The 26,162-nt window shown below is 42.4% G+C and overlaps 1 protein-coding gene and 1 pseudogene across 1 annotated transcript; both read right to left on the minus strand.

Annotated features, from left to right (window-relative positions):
- Positions 1 to 2,230: 2,230 nt before the first annotated feature.
- Positions 2,231 to 18,055, minus strand: LOC129837151 (CUB domain-containing protein 1-like; annotated as a pseudogene).
- Positions 17,905 to 24,861, minus strand: LOC129837196 (transmembrane protein 158-like). The gene is made up of 2 exons (XM_055903141.1): positions 23,566 to 24,861; positions 17,905 to 18,000 (listed from the first exon to the last, which is right to left on the minus strand). The coding sequence occupies exon 1, from the start codon at positions 24,576 to 24,578 to the stop codon at positions 23,763 to 23,765; it is 816 nt and encodes a 271-aa protein (XP_055759116.1). The 5' UTR covers positions 24,579 to 24,861; the 3' UTR covers positions 17,905 to 18,000; positions 23,566 to 23,762.
- Between the last annotated feature and the right edge of the window lie 1,301 nt (positions 24,862 to 26,162).

The raw sequence follows: 26,162 nt of genomic DNA on the forward strand, positions 1-26,162 counted from the left end.
TTTAAATGTTTTACTCACCTCGGCTGCAGTGAAGGAGAGCCCGCAGGTTTTGGTAGCGGGCCGTGTCAGTGGCACTGTATTGTCCTCAAAGCGGGCAAAAAAGATATTTAGCCTGTCTGGGAGCAAGACATCCTGGTCCGCGACGGGGCTGGTTTTCTTTTTGTAATCCGTGATAGACTGTAGACCCTGCCACATACCTCTTGTGTCTGAGCTGTTGAATTGCGATTCTATTTTGTCTCTGTACTGGGACTTTGCCTGTTTGATAGCCTTGCGGAGAGAATAGCTACACTGTGTGTATTCGGTCATGTTTCCGGTCACCTTGCCCTGGTTAAAAGCAGTGGTTCGCGCTTTCAGTTTCACGCGAATGCTGCCGTCAATCCACGGTTTCTGGTTTGGGAATGTTTTAATCGTTGCTGTGGGTACGACATCGTCAATGCACTTCCTAATGAACTCGCTCACCGAATCAGCATATTCTTCAATGTTGTTGTTGGACGCAATGCGGAACATATTCCAATCCGCGTGATCGAAGCAGTCTTGAAGCGTGGAATCAGATTGGTCGGACCAGCGTTGAACAGACCTGAGTGCGGGAGCTTGTTGTTTTAATTTCTGTTTGTAGGCTGGAATCAACAAAATGGAGTCGTGGTCAGCTTTTCCGAAAGGGGGGCGGGGGAGGGCCTTATATGCGTCGCGGAAGTTAGTATAACAGTGATCCAGAGTTTTGCCAGCCCTGGTAGGACAATCGATGTGCTGATAGAATTTAGGGAGTTTTGTTTTTAGATTAGCCTTGTTAAAATCCCCAGCTACGATGAATGCAGCCTCAGGGTGTGTGGTTTCCAGTTTACAGAGAGTCAGATAGAGTTCGTTCAGGGCCATCGATGTGTCTGCTTGGGGGGGAATATATACGGCTGTGATTATGACCGAAGAGAATTCCCTTGGTAGATAATGCGGTCGACATTTGATTGTGAGGAGTTCTAGATCAGGTGAACAGAATGACTTGAGTTCCTGAGTGTTGTTATGATGATCACACCACGTCTCGTTAATCATGAGGCATACCCCCCCGCCCCTCTTCTTACCAGAAAGATGTTTGTTTCTGTCTGCGCGATGCGTGAAGAAACCAGCTGGCTGCACCGACTCCGTTAGCGTCTTTTGAGTTAGCCATGTTTCCGTGAAGCAGAGCACGTTGCAATCCCAGATGTCTCTCTGGAATGTTACCCGTGCTCGGATTTCATCGACCTTATTGTCAAGAGACTGGACATTGGCGAGTAGTATGCTAGGGAGTGGAGCGCGATGTGCCCGTCTCCGAAGCCTGACCAGGAGACCGCTACGTTTGCCCCTTTTACGGCGTCGCGTAGGCTCCCCGGCTGGGATCAGGTCCATTGTATTGGGTGGAAGGCAAAACACTGGATCCGTTTCGGGAAAGTCATATTCCTGGTAGGAACGGTGGTTAGTTGACGTTAATCGTATATTCAGTAGTTCCTCCCGACTGTATGTAATGAAATCTAAGATCACCTGGGGTACCAATGTAAGAAATAACACATAAAAAAACAAAATACTGCATATTTTCCAAGGAACGCGAAGCGAGGCTGCCATCTCGCTCGGCGCCGGAAGTCATCTTTTGGAGTGTGTGGCGACGTAGTGCACATTATGTACTTTTTAGTTTAAGGTTTCATGTACCGAATACAAATCAAAAGTTCTATATGTTTACATCACATTTTCAACTCTACCAATAGTTTCGTCACAAACATTGTCATGTTAAATAGCAAATGTGCCTACTTTGGTCTTGGCACGTGTGTTCTAGCCAACAGCTCATATAGTCTACAGGGGCGAAAATCTGAGATCAACCTTGGAGGGGACAATTACATTAAATTTTCTCAAGAGCAATTCCTGAGGGGGACACCAAAAGTAGTGCTGTAACACATAGCATACGTTGTTAAATGTATATTGAGGAACCATAATTCCTACAACTGGATAATTGATAGGTACAGTAGTTAACTGAAGGGTTTTCCCAACTTGTTCAAATGTTTAAATCATTATAATTCTACTAATAATAATAGTTATAGCAGTGCTCCTTACCAGTCCAGTATGTATGCAGGTATTCGTACTTACAACCAGCAATATCAAGAAAGGTCAGTAGGTGACAATGGTACTGTACACTGTATGGGTGTAGTTTTCATAAATACAATGAACATGGTGTGATCACATCTAAAAGAATCTCCATTGAGAACCATCACAAAGTTGGTCTCCGTATTGAATTGACCTTTTAATTTGACTTTTTCTGATACATTTATATAGTCATTAAATATGTCCACCTGGCCTGAGTCTACAATATCTTTGCAAGAACAAAAAGCTTAAAATAAGTACAGTTCTAAAAGCAAAATAACTACTTCAATGAAAAACCCAAATAAATCAACCAAAATATCCTTCAGTCAGTGTCTCAACTCTTCAAACAGCAGCTATGGACAAGTATGTCGCACAAAGTATGCAATTTTAAATAAAATAACATGAAATAAATCATTTGTAAGTGTACTAAAAACTACTAAACAAAAGAACAACTATCAATTACACCATGGGTTCTCAAACAGGGGTCCATGGACTAATTGCAAGGGGTCCGTGAAATAAAAAAGTGTAATGAATGTAGTCAGTACCACAAGGTTTCCAGTAAGTTTACATATAATATAAAGGGGGTGGAGGTCCCTGAGGACCGCTCAAAACCTTGCCTGCCTTGCCTCAAAATATGCAGGGGTTCCAGTACCCCAAAAAGGTTGAGAACCACTGCTATACACACTACTGAACAAAAGAACCGAGCATATGTTTGCGGGTTTCCTCAACAACACATCAGTTGGCACTTTCGCAATGCCCTCGCCTGTTGTCTCCGACACCCTGTATAGCCCAATAAACTCCTTGTGAGGGCATTGGTCATGACAAGGTCATGGTCAACATAACGCAGACAGACACTCTCCTGTTCAGCACCAGAGACATCTTGAGTACCATCAACAATTAATGAAAATTGTACAATCGGAAGAGACCTAATCTCAGCTGCAATGCCTCGAATGACTATTGGCCATGATGTTCAGAATTTCATTCTGTGCTTTGGGGCCTGTGTACATTGTGGTACGCTCTGTTAACCACTTCAGTAAAATGGGATCATCCTCTTCTGCCTTAAGTTTCAAAATCTGGTATAAATTCCCACTGTCATCCGTGTGGCCTCTAAAGGCTTGTCCCTGTCTTACTACATGCCGCACCGAACTAACAATTTTCATCAAGCAATGCCTTGCGTCATCCTGCTGTTTACCCCACGCGCTGGACATAACTGGACACTGATTGGATTTAGCTGGTGTGCTGTTACAATTACAAAGTGGTGGTGGGTTTGGCAATTTTGATGTGCTGTGAATTTTTCAATGCCTTTTCTCCAGTTCCTAAATCCTGCACTAACGAAGGCAGCATCAGCTCTTTGGCCAAAAGATGGCTGGCTTGAAAACCCTTGGCTACAGTGAAAACACAATACTCCTTTTATTGATGGATTATAATGTAGCCAAGGGAAATCGCGAAACCATCTCTCTTGAAACGTCAACACTCTGTTGGCAAGAGTTTGCGGTTCTATAAATTGTGGGTGTGGCTGATATGGTTTTGTGCCATCACTGTGGTAACTGGACAATGCTGTGCCACTGTCCCCTATACTGGTGCTGCTGGCAACAAGGGTGACACTTGGTCCTGCCGTGGCTGTGACACTGTCCTCTGAAGTCTCTCTCCCTGGCTCTTTCCCTTTCACCACGCTAACTGACTCAGTCTGTCTCCTAGAAAATAAATAAGGTGTTTGCCGTACTCCTAACTACCGGTACCCAAAACTACACAATTAATCACAACAGCAATACCATTGCCGTAAACAAATCTTAGTTTAGTCACCAGTTTAAGTTGAGAGTGGGGGTATCCATGGCATTTTCCAATTATGTCCCTATTTTACAAGTCAAAAAAATTGAGAACCTTTCATAATGTTGCCAAACAAAGACTCAACAAACTTACCTGAGACTCCCTGTCTGCCAATCTGTCCCTGCATATCTGTCCCCAGCTCTGCTGTCTGTGTGCCATCTGTTGCCTGCTCTGCCTAATGACATCATTGTGAAAGATTTCCATTAGCATTTTACTTCTTTCTTATGAACATTTTATCAACTAGTCTTTGAGATATTAGGATACTAGAGTTCTTACTATGCGTTTTGGTGTACTGACAAATACTCTGATGTCCGTCTTCTTACTTTTTTCTGCCATTTTTCTACCTGGCTGGCTGGCCTAGCTGCACACACACATTTACACAACACATGCTGCAACCTTTTGTAATTTAAATAGTTTGTTTCATATTGGCTGGCTTCCAACAATAGCTGTTTCTGTGTGTTTGCTATAATCTTTGCTACCTGGTTAAATAAAGGTGAAATAAAATAAAATAAAAAAAGTTCACTAGCGACAATTTATCTTTTGCAACGAGACCATTATATATATTTAAGACAATGGTAGAAGAGAGTGTAGTTCTGTTCAGTTTGGACTTCAGTTTATTGCTAACCTTATCACAGGGACGTCGAAGCACTACAGCTGCATGCTGATCTTGGAATAAACTGACGATAGCAAAGATTCCATCTTTGACGACGCCACATAAATGGAATAGGTACTAGCTAGCTTGATAGTTAATGTCTGCTTTAGTTTGCGCGCTAGCTCTGCAAATTCAGCTAGTGTGTGAACCCTGCCAACATAAAAATAAATAAATAACATTGCTATGGACCTGGTATGGATTGACTGGATTAACCTCACGTCAGTTACGTACATGTCCCTTTCGGACAGTAGATACGAACCCTTTATTACCTTGCCAGCTAAAGAACTGGCAGTGGATCAAACCATTGTGAGGCAAAGGGCGGGGGGGGTCGCAATCTTTTGAAATTTAAATGCGCTATTAAGTGTCTATAATCAGCACAAGTGCTTTCATTGCGTATTATTAATATTATTGAAATTACATAGTTATGTTTACAGTGATATATTGGGGGGGACAAATCATATTTTTCCCAAGATGGGGGGGTCGCCCCCCCCCCGTCCCCCCTGGGATTTCCGCCTATGATAGTCTACATGAGATTATTATGAAAAATAGCGAGAATATTTTTATTTGTCAAGCATCCGTCATCAGAATAAGATCTTCGATATTATACACCACCCTGTGAAATTCATAATTTATTTAATCTGTTGCCTAATAAACTGCATGGTTTCACGAGTCATAGACGACCATACACCATATAATCTCGTGACTCCAAATTTACATAGATGTGATGTTTATTATATCAATATTTGCGCATTAAAGTGTTTGCATCGCCTTTTCTCGCATCACTTATTTTACCGACACAAAAATATCACACTATGTCGAAAGAACAAATTATCTGTAGGCATTTATACAACTGTACCGAAACTTCCAGTTTCCATCACAGCTATCGTGTTATATATATATGATATGACTTGCATAAAACTGTCTGGAAATGTGGTTACTGTGTAGCTCAAACGTTACATCTGGCTAGAACACATTTCTTGTAAGCCAGCATCTCAGCATTAGAATGTACTAGCTAAATATATCATGCTCCTTTTCCCCACAGACCTCCAGCAGCTCACTCTCTCCATCTCTGAAGAGGTTTCTCCTGAGCAGCAGGAGTGTAGTCCCGGTCTGGGGCAGGAGGACCCTTCCCAGATTAAAGAGGAACAGGAGGAACTATGGGTCATCAGTCAGAGACGAGAGCAGCTTCAAGCTATGGATTATGATACTGATTATACTGATGATTCTGCTGATACAGAAGCCTTCATATCTACTGCCAGAGTAAAAGGTGACTGTAATCAGAACCCAAGTCAGTCCTCACATGTTTACCAAATTTTAACCCAACGTGAAGGAAACACAGACAGGGATGAGCTACCCAGCACCACAATGCAAATTGAACAGATTAAAACAGAAAATGTCAGTAACTGTGACTCTCAGCCCCCATCTGCAGTCAATTCAGACTGGTCTGAAACTCAGAGTGAGAGTGGTGAAAGTGTTGATCGGATGGAGAGTGAAGAACCTCCACTCAAGTCAAAGAGAACACAGACAGAAGTTGGACCAAGCTTCCATGTCTGTACTAAAGTCAGAGAATCCACAGAGTTGTCCCATTTGAAATCCCCTATCCCCAGTAATGCTGTTCGTCATTGTAGAATATGTGCAAAACCTTTTATCACGATGACGTCTTTAGTGATTCATGCCCATAGACATAGACAGCTATCTCGGTGTGGTATCTGCGGAAGAACCTTTGAGTCTGTAGAAAGTTTGAAAGAACATCTACATTTTCATGTTGCAAGTACAGGATCACTTTCTTGTTACATCTGTGGTATATGTTTCACAGAGGATGAGGAGGTTTTGCTGGAAGAGCATATGAGAAATCACAAACTGAAACTGTATCGCTGTCTTGGGTGTAAGGAACGTTTCGATACTCGCCAGGGTCTGACATTGCATATGAGGACTCACACCAGGACTCTTGATCAGTATTGAAAATTGAAGACTGCCCTGGCCTGGGCCTATGACCTGCAGCCTGAGCCTTTACAAGCAGTCTTTTTTATTTTGAAATTGTAAAAACAATGTGAACGTGAGGGAGAAGTAGCCTATATTGTCGTAATCAAACTTCATTAAAACACTACAGCAGTTTTTGCTGAAGAAATCACTCTGATAAAATGCTCCAGTTCCATATCCTAGTAAAGGAAGCCTGAGTGAGGCCCAATGCAGTCTGTGTATACGGAAATGTCTTTTTTTATATCAAATAAACTATTGAAAGGAGAGTGTACCTTCTAATGCATAGTTACCATATGTACTCAAAAGGCTGGTTTCTCAGACAAAGATTAATCCTAATCCTGGACTAAAAAGCACTTTCAATTGATATTAATCTCTATTTTAAAAGGAAAAATTATATCCACAGATATGTGCTAAGTGGCATAAAAAAATCTAAGTCCAGACACTTTGAAAGTTAAAAAGCCTTCAAGGTGGGCTAAAACATTAAAATACACCAACGCGTATTGGTTTAGGCCTTCATCAGGGTGTCCTTAGCCCCTAGTTGTGGTTATAATTTTTGCTTTTGCATTAACATTCCTCTGCAAGAGCACTTGTGGTTGTTTTGGAATACGCTCCTGCTACTTATTTTTCTTGGAGATGAATCTGTCTGAGAAACCATCCCAGCATTTATCATGAATGGCTAGAGAAAAAGTAGCTCACTTACTTGATCACCACACAAACCACAGCCAACACAACCACCATGAGAACCAGCAGAGCTGCCACCGCACTCAGAATGGTGGTCAGAAGCAGGTCTTAGGAACAGGAACACATACACAGGTCAGTATTCACTGATATCCCATTATCAACCCACTCACTTAACATAATGTTTCAAATCCGGAGGCTGATAACACTTATTATACAAAACATTAGGAACACTCCATGACAGACTGACCAGGTGAATCCAGGTGACAGCTATGATCCCTTATTGATGTCACTTGTTAAATCCACTTCAATCAGTATAGATGAAGGGGGCAAGACAGGTTAAAGAAGGATTTTTAAGCCTTGGGCAAGAACATGGTATGGTAGTAGGTGCCAGGCACATCGGTTTGTGTCAAGAACTGCAACGCTGCTTGGGGTTTTCACGCTCAACAATTTCCCTGTTTGTCAAGAATGGTCCACCACCCAAAGGACATCCAGCCAACTTGACTCAACCAGGGCAGGTCCTTGCCGCCTGTCGTAGAATTACAACATCTTAATCACATTACTTTTATATTAGAATGTATCCCTATATTGGTACATTCAGACTGTCTGTTATATCTAATAGGCAACAGAATAGTGTTCTTAGAACTCTTGAGTCTGAGAGGAGCCGCTGAGATTTTAACGCTGACAGTAGATTTACGATGGCTTTGTAATAAGACATTCCATTCCATGATTAGTGTCTGTGTGGCTGTCTGTCGGTGCCAGGGAGACCCAATCTCCTTTTTCTCTCCCATATGGCAGATGAACACTGAACTTAATCATTTGAGGGAATGACCTGGTGTCTATGTTACATTAGTATTTCTGTATAAACAAGCAGTAAACGACCTTGAGACAGAAACCTGTTGCGATGTAATCGTGATGTCTGTTGCATGAGAGCACAATGTACGTTTGTATAAATTCTCTCATCTGTGATTTGTCATAAACATCCAGGTGGATGTACTTTGCTATGAAATGCTGTGGCTTAGTCCCGCTGGTTGAGTTCTCAGGGATCACCTCCAGGGTGGTTACTGACCAACTCCATTACTGCACTAATTAAATAATAGTTAAATTGGTTTGAAGAAATCTAAAAGTCTCTCCTTTGATTAGAATAATTCCACCACACGCCCTAGGCGAGACCAAAAAATGTTGCTGCCGCAAAACTAGAATACTCCCAGTAAGTGAAAAAACATTTTTTTTAAAGACTGCAACAAAAAATGACACCCAAAAGGCGCTGGTCCGTGCTTCCATGCTCACTGAGGTGTTGCCTGAAATTGAATTCTATGAATGCCCATCTGTGGTAAGCCTACCGTTTGTAAAACACAAAAAAGGACGACAGGACCAAAAAAAAGACTTCCAAAAGACGGCGGCTCGTGCTTACTGGGGTGTAGCCTACCATGTGGCCCCCAATGGAATTTGATGAATTCCCATCCATGTACTAGGCCCACTGTTTGTAAAACAGGCCGTTGCATTGGCTTTATTAGTACGGATTCCTGTGACTAATCAATTTGGCTATGCAAGCTCTGAATATCAGCGTGAAATGCAAAAGTACTTTTTCGCTATGATCAACTTGTCAAAAATGGAGGGATACAAACTTGAAACCACTGATCACGACAATGGGTTGAAACTCCTGGAAAACAGTTGTGACTGTCCATTTCATATTGTCCATTTAACTTTGACCTGTCCTGTTTTTAGGATATGTTGTTAATTAACATTACAGCACATTTTTGTTGTTGATTGAGAGCCATTTAGGTTAGGCTATTTGATGGGAGATACCTGCATGATGTAAAAAGTGTCCGTCACATTACATTATCATACATTTTCTCTCCAGTCTGTAGGCTACAGAAAAGGCCACATACTCTTTCTACCATATCCTATATCTGCTACATGACTCATGTCAGATAATTTTTTTGACGGAATGATGATGCAGAGCCACAGCGATGCGTCTCCAAAAGAACCCTGAAGAAACTCACTGGGAATGGACAAGCAAAGTGGGCACTGCTTATCACAGGGTGGCATCAACGCTCACCTAAAAACCGCATATGCCACTGGTTGAGAAAAATTGTCATTGTTTGGTCAGTTTAGCTCAGAAAATGGTCAATTTACCTCAGAAAATGCCACCCTCGTCAATCTGTCGCCATAGGCAGCTGCCTAATCCTACCTAATGAGCGAGTCCAAGCTCCAATGAATTCAGTTTGTTCTGAGGGCAAAATGGGGTGGTGCAACTCAAATGCTGAGAAACATGGAGCGTTAAATTTTCACTGCAATTTCAAATTCACTTTAAACAAACAACCTATGGAGAGGGCCAGAGGAAGAAGGGAGTGAGAGGAGATAGAACAACACTGCTTATCATGATGAATGCTCCACACGGTCGGTCACTCACTCTTGTCCTTGTGCAGTGTGATCTGTGTGAGCACGCTGAAGTGTCCTCTCTCAGACATACAGTTGGACATGTTGAGGTAGAAGCTCTCTGAGACAGTGATCTTCCTGCCTGCCTCCTCGTCCTCCCGCCGGCTGTACATCTCCTCCAGGGAGCCCAGGATCTGCACCCTGATCAAATCAAATGTATTTATATACAGCACATCATAAAGGGCTTTACAGTAACCCGGCCTGGACCCCAAGACCAAGCAAGGAAGAAGCAGGACCACAGTGGCCAAGAAAAACTCCCTAGAATGGAAAAACCTAGAGAGGACGTCTCAGAGGGGTACCTCATCCTCTTCTGGTTTTACCTGATGCCCGTGTGGCGGTTGCTGCACTTGGGCTGGCTGATGTTGTCGAACATGAGGTGGGCTTCCAGCTTGGAGGGGACATTGACGATCCAGGACACAGTGGAGTAGGACTTCATTCCCACAGGCCAACTAGGGGTGGCCAGGAGAGTCGGTACTCCTTGCTTTGGGCATACCGTGACGATGTATCTCTTGTGTGTACATCAGGGGGAGAATAACATATTTGCAGTTACAGTACTACTTTTATATAAAACAATTTATTAAAGATGTAACTTTATAGCCAAAAGTATATGTGGACACCCACTTGCTGAACATCTCATTCCAAAATCATGGGCATTCATTTGGACTTGGTCCCCCCTTTGCTGATCCATCAGCATCCACTCTTCTGGGAAGGCTTTCCACTAGATGTTGGAACATTGCTGCAGGGACTTGCTTCCATTCAGCCACAAGATTATTAGTGAGGTTGGACACTGATGTTGGGCGATTAGACCTGGCTCGCAGTCGGCGTTCAAATTCATCCCAAACGTGTTCGATGGAGTTAAGGTCAGGGTTCTGTGCAGGCCAGTCAGGTTTTTCCACGTCAATCTCGACAAACCTTTTCTGTATGGACCTTGCTTAGTGCACGGGGCATTGTCATGCTGAAACTTTGCCACAAAGTTGGAAGCACAGTATCATCTAGAATGTCATTGTACGCTGTAGTGTTAAGACTTCCCTTCACTGGAACTAAGGGGCCTAAACTATGAAAAACAGACCCAGACTATTATTCAACATCCATCAAACTTTATAGTTGGCACTATGCATTCGGGCAGGTAGCATTCTCCTGGCATCCGCCAAACGCAGATTCTTCCGTCGGACTGCCAGATGGTGAAGCATGATTCATCACTCCAGAGAACGCGTTTCCACTGCTCCAGAGTCCAATGACAATGAGTTTTACACCACTCCATCCGATGCTTGGCATTGTGCATGGTGATCTTAGGCTTGTGTGCAACTGCTCGGCCATGGAAACCCATTTCATGAAGCTCCCGACGAACAGTTCTTGTGCTGACATTGCTTCCAGAGGCAGTATGGAACTTGGTAGTGAGTTGCAACCGAGGACAGTCGATTTTTACGCGCTACGCGCTTCTGCATTCTGGGGTTCCGTTCAGTGAGCTTGTGTGGCCTACCACTGAGCTGTTGTTGCTCCTAGACGTTTCCACTTCACAATAACAGCACAGTTGCACCTTTAATTAAAAAAATTTACCTGCAATCTCCCTGGTGAAGGAGATGTTGAGTAAAGGGTGAGAGAATGGCCACCTCTCTTTCCCTCCCATTGTCGAGGCTGAAGCTGTGATGGACACGTTGGTGTGGACCTGGACTTTGCGTATGGCTCCCTGAGGGCAGAACTGACCCACGGTGGTGCCGTCATCGTCCTCGGCCACGGTGAGAGTGACAGAGCCGTTGCAGGGTTGTTCTGGCAGGGACTGCCTGAGGCTGCCAGTAGTGGGCAGGAGCTCGACTGTGCCATGCCGAGGGGGACGGAGGATCCAGGTGACACTGCCCAGGGGAGCGGGAAGACACCTCTCCAGGACGGGCGCCGTCAGAGGGACAGGGGCTGCTGCAGCAGGGCAGCCCCTCCAGTGACGGCACTCTGAGAAATGGAGAAGAGGTAAAGGATACAAACCAAAATAAAGTTGAATATATACAATGAGTTTGTGGTGCCTTAGGATCTAAAGAAGGACAAAGTATTTGTTCATCCTAATTATCACACTCCAGATATTGTTTCAAGTGTAAGGGGAGCCAAAAATGTAGCATTGAATTGCAGTGATTGTTTAGTTAGTGCTTAAGTCACAGTCACACACACGTTGAACGGTATATCATGTTATTCTTCTATGACGTCAAGCCAGACCAACACAATGAGAAGTTAATGACTGGGCGAGCAGCATAGTGTTAATAATAATGCTTATGGTTATATAACTCAGAGCAGAGCAGTGTTGCTAGTTAGGCCTTAGTTACCTATGATTCTGATGGCGGTCAGTAGCAGCTCCTGACTTGGGAAGTCCTGGAAGGACAGCTGAGAGATTTTCGCTGAGGGAACATTGATTTTCTCCTAGATGACAGAGTTCAGCTTCAGCTCACAGTCAGACATGGGGTGGTTTTCTCAATATGGAGAGAAAGACTCCGCTTTTTCCTCAGGTCCACGTTGCACAACACTGCAAAGTATAGTAGAGAGAATTATTTATTTCAGCTTTTAGTTCTTTCATCACATTCCCCGTGGGTCAGAAGTTTACATACACTCAATTAGTATTTGGTAACATTGCCTTTAAATTGTTTAACTTGGGTCAAACGTTTTGAGTAGCCTTCTACAAGCTTCCCACAATAAGTTGGGTGAATTTTGGCCCATTCCTCCTGACAGAGCTGGTGTAACTGAGTCAGGTTTGTAGGCCTCCTTGATCACACGCTTTTCAGTTCTGCCCACAAATTTTCTACAGAATTGAGGTTAGGGCTTTGTGATGGCCACTCCAATACCTTGACTTCGTTGTCGTTAAGCCATTTTTACACAACTTTGGAGGTATGCTTGGGGTCATTGTCCATTTGGAAGACCCATTTGCGACCAAGCTTTAACTTCCTGACTGATGTCTTGAGATGTTGCTTTAATATATCCATATCATTTTCCTTTCCTCATGATGCCATCTATTTTGTGAAGTGCACCAGTCACTCTTGCAGCAAAACACCCCCACAACATGAAGCTGCCGCCCCCGTGTTTCACGGTTGGGATGGTGTTCTTCGGCTTGCAAGCCTCCCCGTTTTTCTCCAAAAAGTACGATCTTTGTCCCCATGTGCAGTTGCAAACCGTAGTCTGGATTTATTATGGCGGTTTTGGAGCAGTGGCTTCTTCCTTGCTGAGCGGCCTTTCGGTTATGTCAATATAGGACTCGTTTTACGGTGGATATAGATACTTTTGTACCTGTTTCCTCCAGTATCTTCACAAGGTCCTTTGCTGTTGTTCTGGGATTGATTTGCACTTTCGCACCAAAGTACGCTCTAGGAGACAGAACGCATCTCCTTCCTGAGCGGTATGACAGCTGTGTGGTCCCATGGTGTTTATACTTGCGTACTATTGTTTGTACAGATGAACGTGGTACCTGCAGGCGTTTGAAAATGCTCACAAGGATGAACCAGACTTGTGGAGGTCTACAATTTTTATTCTGACGTCTTGGCTGGTTTCTTTTGATTTTCCCATGATGTCAAGCAAAGAGTCAATGAGTTTCAAGGTAGGCCTTGAAATATATCCACAGGTACACCTCCAATTGACTCAAATTATGTAAATTAGGCCATCAGAAGCTTCTAAAGCCATGACATAATTTTCTGGAATTTTCCAAGCTGTTTAAAGGCAGTCAACTTAGTGTATGTAAACTTCTGGCCCACTGGAATTGTGATACAGTGAATTATAAATTAAATAATCTGTCTGTAAACAATTGCTGGGAAAATTACTAGTAGATGTTCTAACCGACTTGCCAAAACTACAGTTTGTTAACAAGAAATTTGTGGAGTGGTTGAAAAACAGGTTTTAATGACTCCAACCTAAGTGTATGTAAACTTCCGACTTCAACTGTAGCTGCACATCCACTTCCACTTACTAACTTACTAGAACTCATGCAGGCCCACAGCAAAATTAAGACAAGGATTTCACATTTAGGAAGAAGACTACCAAGAGTCTGCCCCTGTGACAATTTGCATTGTTAAAAGCTGTATATGTGATCTACAGTAATCCCCTTTTGTGGTTGTAAACATTAACCACAAGACAGAGTGGATGATTGTGGACTACATGAAAAAGAGAACTGAGCACGCCCCAATTTTCATCGACAGGGCTGCAGTGGAGCAGATTGAGAGCTTCAAGTTCCTTGGTGTCCACATCACCAACAAACTAACATAGTCCAAGCACACCAAGACAGTTGTGAAGAGGGCACGACAAAACCTATTCCCTCTCAGGAGACTGAAAAGATTTGGTTGCATCACTGCCTGGTACGGCAACTGCTCGGCCTCCGACCGCAAGGTACTACAGAGGGTAGTGCGTACGGCCCAGTACATCACTGGGGCCAAGCTTCCTGCCATCCAGGACCTCTATACCAGACGGTGTCAAAGGAAGGCTCTAAAATGGTCAAAGACTCCAGCCACCCTAGTCATAGACTGTTCTCTCTGCTACCGCACGGCAAGCGGTACCGGAGCGCCAAGTCTAGGTCCAAAATACTTATAAACAGCTTATACCCCCAAGCCATAAGACTCCTGAACACCTAATCAAATTGCTACCCAGACTATTTGCATTCTTCCCCCTCCCACTCTTTTACACCACTGCTACTCTCTGTTGTTACCATCTATGCATAGTCACTTTAATAACTCTACCTACAGTACATGTACATATTACCTCAACTAACCGGTGCACCCGCACATTGATTCTGTACCGGCACCCCCCCTGTATGTAGTCTCGCTATTGTTATTTTACTGATGCTCTTTAATTACCTGTTACTTTTATTTCTTATTCTTATCCACATTTTTTTTAACTGCATTGTTGGTTAGGGGCTCGTTAGTAAGCATTTCACTGTAAGGTCTACACCTGTTGTATTCGGCGCATGTGACTAATAAGATTTGATTTGATTTGAGTGGAGTATGTTGGATCTGTACAACTATAGTAGCTATTACCACTACTACTACATAATCTAAATACCTGTGACCCTACACAAAAATTGGCATTAAAGGGATAGTCACCCATCCCTTTGATACTTTATGATAATTTGGACAAGATGAGCAAAAAATGCTAATATACAGTGCATTCGGAAAGTATTCAGACCCCTTCATCTTTTCCACATTTTGTTAAGTTACAGCCTTATTCTAAAATGGTTACAATAAATGTGTTCCTCATCAATCTACACACAATACCTCATAATGATTAAGCAAAAACAGGTTTTTACATTTTTTTAAATACCTTATTTACATAAGTATTCAGACCTTTTGCAATGAGACTCAAAATTGAGCTCAGCTGCATCCTGTTTCCATTGATCATCCTTGAGATGTTTCTACAACTTGATTGGAGTCCACCTGTGGTAAATTCAATTGATTGGACATAATTTATAAAGGCACACACCTGTCTATGTCAGGTCCCACCGGTCTGCCTTGAACTGAGCAATCGAGGCAGAAGGGCCTTGGTCAGGGAGGTGACCAAAAACCCGATGGTCACTCTGACAGAGCTCCAGTTCCTCTGTGGAGATGGGAGAACCTTCCAGAAGGACAACCATCTCTGCAGCACTCCACCAATCAGAACTTTATGGTAGAATGGCCAGACGGATGCCACTCCTCAGTAAAATGCACATGACAGCCTGCTTGGAGTTTGCCAAAAGGTACCTAAAGGACTCTCAGACCATGAAAAACAAGATTCTCTGGTCTGATGAAACCAAGATTGAACTCTTTGGCCTCAATGCCAAGCGTCACATCTGAAGGAAACCAGGCACCGCTCATCACCTGGCCAATATCATCCCTAAGGTGAAGCATGGTGGTGGAGGCATCATACTATGGGGAGGTTTTTCAGCGGCAGGGACTGGGAGAATAGTAAGGATTGAGGAAAAGATGAACGGAGCAAGTCTCTGAATGTCCTTGATTGGCCTAGCCAGAGCCCGGACTTGAAACCGATCAAACATCTCTAGAGAGACCTGAAAATAGCTGTTCAGGTTGGATGTTCCCCATCCAACCTGACAGAACTTGAGAGGATCAGCAAGAAGACTCAAGGCTGTAATCGCCTAAACCGGTTTTTGCTTTGTCATTATGGGGTATTGTGTGTTGATAGATGAGGGGGGGGGGGACAATTTAATCAATTTTAGAATAAGGCTGTAATGTAATAAAATGTGGGAAAAGTGAAGGGGTCTGAATACTTTCCGAATGCACTGTAGGTACCATGACTTAAGTTAAGGCTCAGTGGGAGGAGCTATAGGAGGGTTGCCTCAATGTAATGTCTGGAACGGAAAAATGGAACAAGTCAAACATGTGGTTTCCATATGTTTGTGTTTTAGACTGTTACATTTATTCCATTCCAGCCATTACAATGAGCCCATCCTCCTACCGCTCCTCCCACCAGTCTCCTCTGCATGACTTGCATGGGATTTGTGACACATGCTAAAACGTTAGCATTTAAAAACAGAGCAAGGGAAAATAAACCAAAGCATGGATTGCAGTCATACCATGTCTAATCTCCTAACCCAGATTTCCTTCTGTGTTCATTTGTGTTAGGAATTGAGAGGGAAAGAGCAGGGCTTTCCACAAACTCACATACAGTATGATTCATCTTCTTCCCTTTTTTACTAAAGCTGTGTTTTCCAAACCTTTCCTGGAGCACACCTAGCCATTCCACTTCCCTATTCCAGTACCAGCACACCTGATTCAACTAATCAAGAGCTTGATGTAGTTGACCAATTGAATCAGGCATGCTGTTAATGGAAAATATCAAATCGGTCAAATTGCTGGGGATACTCAAAGATGGTTTTGTAAAAACTTTTCTAAAGCCATCTAGTTTATTGTAATCAGTGTCTTGTACCGACCTGGAAGACTCCTCCTCTTGGCTGAAACCTTGAAGCGGAGGGAGAGACCAGTGGAGCCGTCTCCGATCCTGTTCATCTCACAGTTCCTTAGGATCAGGGAGAAGGAGTCCCGGCGTTTGGCCGTCTGGAGGTCCGACAGCTTCCTCACCACTGTGAACCGCCTATTACCATGGTGATACTCCACGGCCGGAACCTTCTTCAGGCACTGCGGCTGGGTCTGACCCAGGAAGACAACCGTAGCGTTGTGTTTGGGAGGGACCACAAACTTTCCCTCCATCAGGTCATCGTCAGGGAAACTATTCGGGTAGTTTGGAGAGAGCAACTCCGAAGATGACATCCCTTCCGGTAAAGTCACTTTGAGGACAGCAAGTGCTGAGGGACAATGATATGTTGATGAAGTGTCAGAAAATACAAGGTTAACCAGGTCCATTAAATCATGTCTGTAGCCATGACTAAAAACATACAGACATAAGTAATCCATTTATATTAATGAAATGAAAACAATGTGATTTTACGTCAATTGTCTGAAACCACTGTCTGACCAACTCACATTTGATTTCCTCTCCAACAGACACGTTGAACATTGTGGGGTTCAGTTTCCGTCTTCCGGTGACCTCCAGAGAGAGCCTGCCCTGGTTCAAGACCTGAGCCCCAGAGACGCTGCCGTTCCTGCAGTACGTCCCGATGGCAGCCTCCCCTGTCCTCTGGAGGGCTAGCAAGGTATACGTGTGCTGGTCTGGACATCTCTCAGAGGGCAGGATCTGTCTCAGCCCCATCTGGGTGAAGTCCAAATGGAACGCCCGTGGAACCGGGGCCTTCAGGTTCCAGATAAAGGTACGGTTGAAGTTCTGGAGTGGAAGCGTTCCGGTTCTAGACTCAATGGGGGTGATGTCTCCATTACAGGACCTTGTGGTACAATCTGATGGAAGGAGGGTAGGAGTTAGAGGAAGTCAATACAGAGACACACACACAGGTATGCTCACACACAAAGTCACATATGGACTATGTGTTTTGAAAATGCACACAGGTATCCCACTTGTAAAGACTATGTAATAGCAATATAACTACAGTGCACAATGTGCCTATACTGTAATGACACTGTATTTCTGTACCATGCGGACAAGCTATAGACACTCTAAGGACACTATGGACATTCTAAATACCATGGGACCACAACCATTATATATTTCATAGTTCTTACCTATTTCTCTGACCACCTCCACAGTGAAGACTTCCTCTGGTTTAGGGCAGGTGAGCTCCATGTTCACAGCAGCTTTAGGGTCTGTCAGCAGCACCACATAATCAATTCCAGCCCTGGAGCAGGACTTCTTCAAGCCTGTACCGGTGCATACAGTACACTTTGACCCCCTGCTGCGCTCTGAACTCTAGCTGATGTTGCCATTAGTGCCCTCGTCAGCGGTGAGGGTCAGTGTCACACCCTCTGAAAGAACAACAACCAAGGAAGGGATTGATGAATTATGGTAGAAGAGTGGCATCAGTTGGGGAGGCAGGGTTGTTCTATACCACATGGGTATTTTACATAACCACACCTCTGTCAAAACTATATTCATTTGTACAAAACATAGACAAGAGTCTTAGAATACAAAAAAATGTCATTTTTTTCTCTGACTGTCAATGAAGACTACTACTCAGCAGACAGAAAAGACAACTGATGTTTTTCTCAGCCTGACCAGAAGTCCTTTTTTACCACAGTGTGTTAGAAACGACTCCTATGACTGAGGGAGTGGGTAGGGAGATGGTCGATGTCAACAGCTTGACTCCACTTCCACGTCTGTGAGCTTCGTCCTACTGAACAAACATAGGCCTGGCCGTTCAACAGTTCAAACTGCCATATATCTGTGATGCTGTATCCATAAATGTCTTTATCTATAGACAATCACTCTCTTCCTCTTCCTCTCTCTCTGAAGCACACACACACACACACAAGCGCTATCTCTCTCTCCTTCTATCTGTCTGACTTATGCTTTCCCCAAAACCTTACCTAGTAACATAGCCGAGATATAATCTGATTGTGTGACTGTTTGACAATGGAGATGTTACTGGGAAGCCCTGTTTGTCCCTCGCTGTTACATGTACAGCTATTACAGTCCAGCTGTCACTGTTGACACTGGGATAAGATGTGTAAGCCACAACTTACGGGGGGCTTGACTAAACATTATTCTGCCTACCTAGCTATATCATTACAAACCAAACTGCTCCTACAGATTGTAGAAAAAAGAACAAAGGCATGTGCTGCTAGGATACAATAGTAGTTATTTGTAAATTGAAGGTGCTCTTGATAAAGGGGTTAATTGGTCAATCTAAAAACAAGGAGGACCAAGGCACTCTAAGGCCTTTTAAATATATGAAGAGTGCCTGGTCCTCGTCCTCCTTGTGTTTGATGCTGATCCTATTGTCTGACCTATGCAAATACTGCCCCCCCTCCTGTAGTCTTCAATGCAAGCTCAGTGGCCCTGGTGTACATATAGAAATTGATAAGCCATTGTTCCACCTGATTCCTAACAAAATATTAGATGAGTTGGAAGTTCTTTCAAGAGTTAGTTGGCCTTTGGATAGAACCAATGCATCAACAGTCCTCCCATCATTCCTATTTATCCACTGAACCAGACTGATGCATTAAAGATGTTTTCCTATGTTTATTCATAAAGCACAACATGGGCCAGTCAACATCTATGTTGTCTGTCATTTGCATCCCATCTACACACTTTTTTTTTTTAGGTCTGAGTGTGGTTGTGCCAGTGTCAACAACAATTATTTAATGCACAGTCTACCTATAGAATACATCCTCATCCAATTCAAGAATATCCCTGCAACTTCATAATACTGTTAGTGTCCATCAGTAAGTGTTATCATGGACAACATTTCATAGAACATATCATTGTATACATATCTACATTTCAATCTTTAGACAATTGCAATGACCTAGTCATGAAATAAAAAGGAAATCAAATAATTTCCCTATTCTTCAGTTTTTTTTTACAGAATCATAATAATCACAAATGTATTAGGGTTCACTTCTAAATGTTTAAAACTATTACCAAATTACCAAAATCTTAAAATGATACTTCTGTTTACTGACACTCAACAGTGACTAGCCCTATATTGGACTAAAGGAGCCTAACATTACTCCTTAGTTCAAGAACCTTACATGTTCTGTTTAATGGGTGAATTGGCTCTGGAAGCCAAAACAGCCAAATACTCCATCTAAACGTGAATCGAATCTCAATTATGGTACGGTTCTAGAAACATAAATCCCTCTAATTTTATATCACATTAAAATAATTTCACAAATGCAAAATACAAAGTTACTGTACTGTACAGTTTTCATTGGTTTAAACACAGTTGCAGCAGACAGTATTTTTAAATGACAACATGTTTGTGGCATCTGTCTTCCATCTACACACAGGTGTTCAGAGAAGATAGTTAATTAGCACAGGTAGTCCACTATGTCTTCAATCTATAACAGGGAAGTATGATTGTGTGGGTATCCTAACCCTATAAAGATGTGTATCAATTTAGCCGAAATGAAAGACAAGGTCCTTATGCTTCCAAAACCGTACCGCAAGCGACGCTTGTTTATGTTCAAATCGAGCATCCATCCGTGAATTCACCAGAGAGATAGATTGCGGTGAGGGCCTGAGATGCAGGACTGTTCCCTGCGAGGATAAGCAATGACTGGGATAATGACTGTGAACAGGAGCAGCAAGGAGGATCAACAAAAGGGGCTGCGAGGAGCTTGTTGAGAGAGATTCTTCTCTCCTTTCACAAACATAATTTAACACAAGGATGCTTCCCACTGGGCACACCATGTCATTTCAACGTGGAAATGTGGGTCATATTTGTTTGAATTCCCAATGTATCACTGTGCTTTCAAACATTTTAAAAGCACAACCAAACTCCAATGAGTAATTTAGTTGTCATCTAAATGTGTTATCACTGCACTTTCAACCATTTAAAAGTACATTTATATGCTTAATCTCATAGCACAACCAAATTACCTGGATTGCAGTTGAGATTACATGAAAGTACATAGTGCAAGTGATCAATGCTTTTCAAGATTCTGCACAGATTATTATAGCAGTTGTGAAGATCTCCACAGACCTGCGACCTTTGCATGCTATCTTGAACATGCACACTTTCTATGATGACATAAGAAGCCATTTATAGCTACAGTAGGCTAACTTCACGTTGTGACTGACCATGGATGTGTTACTCATTTTAAGGTTGAATTACATTAGTTTGTAAGATATACTTAATTTTAGGCTATTTACTCTATTACAAAATAATATTGAATTGTGTTTGGTTGACAACGCAACCAAATATCAACATTTAAAGGATATCGAATGCTTTGATAGTTTCATCTGAGCCACTGGCTTAATCCTATTCTTTAACGTTTATTTTTGGTTTAGTTGGAGACGTGAATCCAACAAACAATTTGTTAACTTGTCGACAAGTTAATAGGCTATTTACTGTATCGCAAAAGTGATATTGAATTGTATTTTGTTGTCAACGCAACCAAATATCAACTTTATTTAAAGTGCATTTAATGTTTGATTTGATTTAGTCCTATTCTTTAACTTTTCTTGGTTGAGATGACGATTTGAATCCAACATATCAATGATTAATTTTTAGACAAATTGGAATTAAAGGCAGACTTATTCAGTGGCACAGATGGAACTAACCAAGTAGAAGATACATCTCCTTCAAATGGTGATATTTGGTTGCGTTGACAACCAAACACAATTCAATGCCCAGTTTGTATAAACATTTATCATTTATATGTTGGATTCATGTCTCCATCTCAGACAAAAATCTAAGTGAAATAAGTCGCTCTGGATAAGAGCGTCTGCTAAATGACTTAAATGTAAATGTAAATAATAAGACCTCATCTAATCAAAGTTTAAATGCACTTTAAATAAAGTTTAGTTTGATTTAGTCCTATTCTTTAACCATGATTTTTGGTTGAGATGGAGACGTGAGTCCAACATTTCAATGATTAACTTGAAGATAAAATTTGAACTCAACCAAAGCTTGAAACCCTAGGCCTATACGTATGGTCTATTTTTTGTTGAACCCTGAGTTGAATTGAAACAATAGCTGTAGATTCCATGTCACCATATGTTGACAAACTCAACCAGTTTGTACACAGTGGTTTGTGTGTTACTCAGAAACACATAAGCACATCAACTTGCTTACCTAAATATTCTCATCGCCTACTCACATTTGAAAGATGAATACAAATTCCCAGCTGTTATTCCCTGAAGCTTTCTCAAACAGAGAATGGAGCTTTATCGTTTCTCTTACAGTTACAGGCCATAGCTCATTTCACCGACCCAGTCTATTTGCGTAATCGGTCACTAAGCAGTTAGTTAAAAATAAATAGGTCTCCTCACCTCCGTATTATATAAAACAAATACATTTTATGTATTTATTCATTCATATTATTTCATACAAATAAATACAAATATGTTATCAGCTTAGTTTTAATTGTGTTATATATCTAAATCTAACATTCTAAATAATATTAAACAATATCAGAGAGGGGTTGCCAATACGTCAAAATATTTGATACAACATCCACAATAAATTCAGGTAGGCCTATGACATTTATGCCTTTATTCTTGACAAGATATACCCACCACGTATTACAGCACACTTTTTAACTCAAGTTCATGAGAAAAACTGCAATTTCTCTCTACATAAACACAACAAATAGCAGGCCTCAGTGGTGTGTGTAGCGGAGGGTATGCGCAGGTTTACACCGTACACCCACTTCTTTTTCAGTGGGCATTGCGTGTATTTCTTAATGTTTAGCTTAAATGTTGATAAACTATTATTTCTTCACATTTTAGATGCAGCAATGGGCACACGGCGGTAGGCCTACGTGGGTATGTTCCAAAATGCAATTAGCAGGAAAACACCATTCTAAAATGTGCACAGAATATGTGAGAGGTTTGATGGATGGCGATTGTAATATCCATAAGAAAATTAGATATGAGGGAACCTTCATCCGTTGCTAATATGAATAGGATAATGCATTTGGCTGCTAGACAAATAAATACAGTTGAAAGAAAACCCGTAGAACAGGAGAACGCATATGAGGAAGTCTTTATAAAATCATTACCTCCATGTTTCTATGCAATGGTAAGACATGCCTCATAATATGAAATAAAATGTCCAGGTTTCAAACAATTAAGGAACAGGAAAAATATAGCGATGCTAATGATAGGCCTAGCCGTCTTCTGGTAGATGGAAAGGCTTTCCCAAAAACCTTGTCAATTAAATGTTAACTAGCTACAAAGTAGCCAATGCCTACCTGGCAGAATGATATCATGATTCTTTGCATTAATCCAGTGGCCATTTGTCTTGCAAACTCCATCTCATGTGCTACAGAAACACCACTGACAAAACAACAGTGCTAGGTACCGTCACACTGGAATGAAAGAGTAACTACACAAAAATAGTTTTATCTTAGATTTTTCCCAGACCTGATGTGGTTTAAGCATTTTTATGGACTTAGAACATCCAATTTGGTTGTTTTTCTATAAAACAAAGTATGATTTTGAAAGTGAAAATCTGAAAAAATACATCTGAAACTTTTGAATTTCTGATTTAGTTGACAGCCTAATTTATATTTTTCAATAGTACGCCAAATATTCGCCTACTTGCACAGTACAGCTTGGGTTGGCCTGACTGTGAAAGACCAATATGGGATTTATAATTTTAGGTAATACAGATTGAATGTCACTGTTTCTCATATAATTTTTCACACAGAGCGCCTTTCCTTCGCCGGGCAGGCCGTTTGGGACATTTTTGCCAAAATTAATAGTATACCTATTCTTCAGGCACCACTACACCACTGCCTATAGGCAATAATCCTACAAATATGTAAAACCATACAAACACTGTTCACAGTGAAATGTTGTTAACACACTCTACATATGCACCTATTCTATAGCCAATGTAATACAATAGCACAGCCTACCTTTAAAACTATTGGTCTTCTTACAATGAAGGCCTATAAATAGGAAATAGACCAAAACCAAAAAGCACTCTTTCATTCTAAACGGTAAAATTGGAAACGGACATTCTTTCATACTGGTAGAATGTGAAAAAAACGCTGAAATATGTATTCTACAGTATTTTTTGCCTCTTGGTTTGGGGGCTTATCTCCAGAATTCTTTATCTCGGCCTTCTCTGTTCCATTCCGTTGGGCAGAAATCCTGCAATAATAGGCACCGGCCATATGAGGGCAGCAACACTCCACACTATTATCACTAGAGTCATGAAACAAGCCACTAGAGTTGACTCGATGGGTTTACGGTTCAATCTCCAACTTTTGTCCCCATTTAGTTCGTCAAGGCTGAAGTCAACACAGCAGAAATTGATGGGATCCCCCGTCTGCTGAGCCTTTGACTTGCCGAATCGCCGGTATCGTGACATGCCACATCCAACACACAGTCTAAACTCCTGCTGGCCGCCGGTGACTCCGAGGTGTTCGATGAGAACAGGTGAGATGGCTCTGTTGATAGCAGCAGAGAAAAAAGCCCTTCCATTGTTATTGGCGGTATATATAAACACATCGCACTGGAAACCGAAGTTGCTGTCCCAACGAGCCACCAGCGAGGTGGGGAAAAGTCTCTGCACGCTGACGTTGCACTGTGGCAACGGCTGTAACGAAGTGTCTGACGAGGAGGCTTCGCTCTCCTCCACGGATCTCTTCGAGTAGTGCACGTCCACCTCCAAGTTGGCCAAGAATCTGTTGGTGGAGTTGATGGGGGGTAACAGGAGGTCCTCGTCGCTCCAGCCGTGGCACCGCTGGAGTAGTCCGGCAACCGTGGTTAGGGCCAGCAGAAAAGTCGGGGAGTTGCTCAGCATGGCATTGGGTGCGTTGCTCCTACTCGCATGATGTTCCTTGGGGATGCAAGGCAACTGACGAGGCGTGTCCGTCGTTAATAAAATGCAGAAAACGGCCGTCTCCAGCGCGTACACAAACATCCATAGTGTGCATCTTCCGTTGGCGGAGAGGACAGTTGGAAACGTCAGTTGCCCGTCACACGCACCGTGCGCGCCCCCTCCCTCGATTTGGTTCCGAAAGTAACTGGCTTCTTGCCAAACTGCTACTGGGCGCTACTTTGCAAGAGATAGGCTGTGGTGTGCTGCGAGGACCCTGGTAGTCTCTCTCTCTCTCGCTCTCTCAGGTGTGTGAGGAAGAAAAGCAGGAGTCGCCCTATCTGGGAACATGCACTGCAACCTTCGCGCCTCTCTTTACTTAATGCGTGACGCGGCTTCAGGGACAGGGTGGGTGGAAGATGCTGTGCGCAAACACAAGGCATTCCCCTCTTCCTCCCTCCCTGTAGGATATCTGCAACCCTGGGACGGATAAGTTATTGTGTAATGTATGATTGTGTCAAAACATATCATCCTTATTGCTTTCTATTTGGCCAACTGAGTCCCTATGCCCAAAGCCTCTAATATGAATTGTGATGCAGAAAAATATGTCTCCTTATGACTCAAATTTGGACTTTGTCAAAAGAGTAAAATGTTCAATGGTGCTAAAGCGGATTCGAGATTCAGCACCATTGAACCGGAAAGCAACCCATGAACTCCACAGTTCAGCACCGCTGGACAATGGACTGGGAGAATTCCCTTCCAGTGTGACATTTCCCATTGGTACAGACCTAGGATCAGTTTCCCCTCCCCTGACCCCATTAATGGGGAAAATGCTAAACTCTCCCAGATCAGCCTCAAGGACCAACTTGTCTTCGCCCCTACTCCAAGAAGCCCTACAACCCAGAAGGCCTTGCTAAGAAGAAGTCCTGAAGGGGAAGGCTCCCATGCTAGACTGTTCAGCCATATTTAAAACAATAAACCTATATTATAGTAAATAATTGGGTATAAATCTTCAAATAAACAAAAACATTTTTTTTATTTTTATCCCGGCCACACCATCAGTGATTCCTGGCCTGTCGCTACCTCATCCTTTCTATGAGAAAGCATAATAATCCCATAATTGGTGCTCATTCAACAGAACCAGTCAATCCATTGATTATCCTCAAATGCCTCTTCAGGGTGAGTCTGTGTGCACACCAGTTGATGGTAATTACACAAGCATAAGATGGCAATGAAATCCCCCTTAGGATGCCAGGAGCAAGGCATATCAAATCAAAGCAGGTGCCGGAGATGAATTGCCTTAAGGGGAAGTAATCAAGTTAGATTCTCTCTCTTTATGATAATGGATTTAGTCTTAATTAATTATATTTCAGCCCCAGTCAGACTGCTTAGAGTGCATGTTTAGATGTGTTACCACCAGCAGACTCAGTAATGCCATTTTTTTTGGATCAAATCAAATCAAATTGTATTTGCAACATGCGCCGAATGACCAACTGCAGTTCAATAAATATTTACTAAATAAACAAAAGTTTTTTTTTTTAAGTAATCTAAAAGTAACACAACAAAATGACAACAATAACGAGGCTATATACAGTTTGTGACAGACAGCCGTTATGGAGTAGCTATGGTGCACTCAAGGGTAGCCAGGCACATCAGTAAACCTCTGTCACTCTCTATAAGCATAGGTAG

This window comes from Salvelinus fontinalis, chromosome 38, assembly GCF_029448725.1.
Source record: "Salvelinus fontinalis isolate EN_2023a chromosome 38, ASM2944872v1, whole genome shotgun sequence".
In the NCBI taxonomy this organism is placed as follows: Eukaryota; Metazoa; Chordata; class Actinopteri; order Salmoniformes; family Salmonidae; genus Salvelinus; species Salvelinus fontinalis.

Coding starts and splice junctions, on each gene's coding strand:
- LOC129837196 (XM_055903141.1), bottom strand. CDS start 24,578: ATGTTTGTGTACGCGCTGGAGACGGCCGTTTTCTGCATTTTATTAACG.